Source organism: Palaemon carinicauda, chromosome 25 (assembly GCF_036898095.1).
Source record: "Palaemon carinicauda isolate YSFRI2023 chromosome 25, ASM3689809v2, whole genome shotgun sequence".
Lineage (NCBI taxonomy): Eukaryota > Metazoa > Arthropoda > Malacostraca > Decapoda > Palaemonidae > Palaemon > Palaemon carinicauda.
In genome coordinates this window covers 6,956,399-6,960,174 of record NC_090749.1, presented here as the reverse complement: position 1 = coordinate 6,960,174, position 3,776 = coordinate 6,956,399, and the positions used below count along the sequence as shown (strand labels likewise).

The 3,776-nt window shown below is 40.7% G+C and overlaps 1 protein-coding gene across 1 annotated transcript; it reads left to right on the top strand.

Annotated features, from left to right (window-relative positions):
• Positions 1-480: 480 nt before the first annotated feature.
• Positions 481-3,543, top strand: LOC137618831 (uncharacterized protein PF3D7_1120000-like). The gene is made up of 3 exons (XM_068349040.1): positions 481-694; positions 833-3,221; positions 3,527-3,543. The coding sequence occupies exons 2-3, from the start codon at positions 1,736-1,738 to the stop codon at positions 3,541-3,543; spliced, it is 1,503 nt and encodes a 500-aa protein (XP_068205141.1). The 5' UTR covers positions 481-694; positions 833-1,735.
• The last annotated feature ends 233 nt before the right edge of the window (positions 3,544-3,776 follow it).

The following is a 3,776-nucleotide window of genomic DNA, read 5'->3' as shown; positions in this document are numbered from 1 at the left end:
CATGGCACACTTCGCAACCTCAGGATCTCAGTTGCCAAGAATGAGACCTGCCGGTTGGAGAGCCTTTCAAGAGGGACTCCCCTAGTAAGCTCTTCCAAAGAATGGTTAAGGGGAGGAGCTAAACAAGGCTCCTCTAAGATCTCAAAGTACCTCCTCTGATGTACCCGAGGAGGTGGGAGAAGAAGCTTGTTGCCGGCACTGGATCAGCTAGAGGAGGCTAGCTCAGAGAGCTGGACTGCGATCTTGTCCCTGGTACTCTCAACCCCCTGAGACCAGGGAAAGGCTGCACTGGCCTTAAGAGGGTTTTTGAGTCCCAAATACTCGGTCCAATACCGTGTCTTTGCCCTCTCGATGTGGAGGATTTATTTTTGCTTTATTTTTATTTTTTGTTTTTGCCAAATCCTGTGAGAGAGAGAGAGAGAGAGAGAGAGAGAGAGAGAGAGAGAGAGAGAGAGAGAGAGAGAGAGAGATATTGTGTTAGCGAGCGAAAGTAGTTAAGTTAACGATCGTTTGTGGTGAGAAAGACTGTTGGTTTAAATGAGATTGTTTGTTTACATTTTTTAGTTAGGTTACGACAGTGGTGAATGTTTCGGAGCGAATGCTTTTTTTGATTGACTGCGTCCTGAGTCAGTTGTGTGAACGCTGGAATTATTATTTTTCTTTACCAGCGAGGAAGTGATTTTTGATTTTCTGAGTAATTACAGTTTTGTTTATCTTTGCTTGTCGTGATTGTGAATGATAGGAACAATTTATTATTTATCTTTGATTATAGTGCGATAGTTCAGTTAGCTAGAAGTGTTCGTAAGTGTTTTTCTTTTTTTATTTTTGGCAGGCCGTGATTCCTCCTTTGGAGAGACTCGAGTTTTGAAAGTGGATTATTGTTGATGACCTGGCCTGTATACGATTTTTTTGGACTGTTTTATTGGATTGCTGAACTGTTGATGACCTAGGCCTGTGAATTGAGATTGCTGATAATGATGATGTTTATGATGATGATGATTATGATTAGAACGACCACCCCAATCACTGAGGCAGTTATGGCAAATTGCCACCCAGCGGACTGTTGATCTGAGCTGTGTTAGTGTGTACTGTGCCGTAAAGACAGTTCGGCTTTCTGTGAACGAGTGTTGGTCTCGTAAGATTATATATATATACACATATCTATTTTTGGTGTTGGTGGTGTGCGGTTAATGTTAAGTTTTGATAGTTTTTTTTTGTTGATATGATTGGTGTTTTGGTTATTATATATATATAGTATTAAGTTTTGATTAGTTTTAAGTGTTTATTTTGATTGCGGATAGTTTATGATTTATTTTAGTTCAAGAAATATAGTTTTAAGGATATGTTTGGTTTCAATTTCGTCCTTTTTGTCTAAGAGTCTGGTTGTAGATTACGTAAGGGGAAAGTTTGTTTTGTGGAGACCATTGTCAGTAAGTGTGATTCAGGGTGTGGGGGTTGTCCTTGCAACATCCCGCCACATTATTTTGGCGCCCGAACAGGGACTGCCGAGGTGGGATAGAAGCTGGACTGTTGGACGAAGGACGGAATTAGGATTAAGGTTGATGAAAAATGGAGGAGCAATTAAGGGTTTTGAGGGAGGAATTGCGGCTGAGTAAGGAGCGTGAGGAGAGGTTGCTAATAGAGAATGAGAGGTTGAACTGGGAGAATGCGGCGATGCAGAAGGAGCTTAGGGAGTTAAAAGGGGACAGTAGAGAGAGTGGAAGAATGTGTTGAGATGAGGATGCGAGAGAATGAAGAACGAATGGAGAAACGAATGGAAGATATGATGGGGCAAGTCATGGGGATGATGAAAACTATAATGGGTGAAGGTGCAGTCGGAGGAGTGTCCTCAACTTCGGGTAATGGGTTGGTAGTGGAAGAGAAGGTTAAGGTAGGTGATAATGGGAAAGGAAGTGATAGTGATAGTAGTAATAGTGATGGTGATATTGAAGATAAGGGAATTAGGCATAGTAAGGATGAACAGAAAGGTGAGAGGAAAGATGAAAGGAAAGGTAAAAGTGATGTGAAGAAAGAGAAGAAAAAGTATCAGGTTGATAGCAAGGACGATCGTGAATGGGTGAAAGTGGTAAGTAAGAAAAAGGGTAAGAAGGAAATGGTTAAGGATAGGAATTTAAGTGTGGAAGTGGATTCATTATATTCGAATGAGGAAGAAGGTAACAAGGGAGTAGACAGTGATGATAGCAGTGAGAATGAACGTGATGTGTGTAAGACTGTGTTTATGAGAGAGGTACCTCGGTGTGAAAGGTTCAATGAGCATAGCAGTAGGGATGTATGTGATTTTTTCAAGGAGTATGAGAGGTATTGTCAGGATAAGTATGGTGATAGTAAAAGAGTTTGGGCTAGGGAGTTAGGAGAATATTTGACTGGGTATTTGTTGACGATGTATGGAGTGATAATGAGTGTAGGGGACGTTGATTATGAAAGTGTGAAACAGAGAATAATTGAGCAGGTAAAACGTATGAAAGGGAGTGTTAAGTATAAGCGTAAGAATGATTTTGATGAAGCACGGATGAATGCAAGAGAAGCTATATCAATGTACGTATGTAGGTTGGAAACGTTAGCTAGGAAGAAGTATGGGGATGAAGGCATAAATGAGAATAAGGAGTTAATGAGGAAGTTTTTGGCAACAGTACCTGAGAATGTGTGTGAATTTATTAATTTGAAACGCAAGGAGAAAATGAGGTGGACGCAAGAGAGATTGACATGGGATGATATACTAGAGATAGTTGAGGATTATGAGCTAGATAGGTGCATGAAAGAAAGTAAATCTGTGAGTGTAAGAACTGGAATGGAAGAAAGTGTAATAGAATTTGGTAGTTATAAGGATGCAATTTTGAGAGGACCAATGAGGGTAGCTGATAATGTAGTAGATAGGATTGTTAGGGCGAGTAATGTGGGAATACCTGTAAGGACAAATGAAGGATTTAGGCAGGGTAATTGGCGCAATAGGGATAGGAGTGTGAGTGCACATCGAGATATGTCAGATAGCCGTGTTCGTGATGAAAAGTGTTATAGGTGTGGGAAAGTTGGTCATAAGAAGAATGAATGTAGATGGGCTCTAGGTGCTTGTTTTGGATGTGGTGAGGTAGGGCATAGAATTAGCGAGTGCAAGAAAGAGAAAGGGGTAAAATGTTATCGGTGTGGTATGACTGGGCACGTAGCGAGTGGATGTCGTAGTAATCGTATGAATGTGATTTGTGGTAATTGTGGTAAGGATGGTCATTATGCTAGAATGTGCAAAGAGCCGCGGGGTAAGTGTACTGAATGTGGTGCACATGGGCATGTAGCTTGACTATGTAGGAAGAAGGGATTAAGTCAGCCAGGATGTTCGGGAAACTAGAGTGTAAGAGGGTTCAGCTGGGTGAGTCCTCCTGTGTGTGTGGAAGGAATAGGATTAATGTTTGTGAGAATGGGATGAGTAATTGGTTGGAAATGAGCTTTATGAACCGAGTATTCATGAGAAATTAGGGCTGGAAAATAAACAATTAGTGTTAGTTGAATATAGGAAAAAGAGGCGTTTGAAAGTTTTAAGTGGGGAGAAAGTGCAAGGGAAATTTATAGGTATAGGTAAGAATACGAATAAGTATGACAAGGGTGTAAATGTACAAGTGAGTGTGGAAGATAAATGTATTAATACAGATGAAACGTGGCTGAGTATGAATGATACCTATAGTGTGTGTGGCTTTTCCTTAGGTGATGTAAAAGAAAGGATGACGAATGCGAGAGTGAGAGATAGGAGAATGATTAGTAGTATG

Bases quoted from the DNA above. Each gene is read 5' to 3' on its own strand.
- LOC137618831 (XM_068349040.1), top strand. From the start codon at position 1,736: ATGAGGATGCGAGAGAATGAAGAACGAATGGAGAAACGAATGGAAGAT.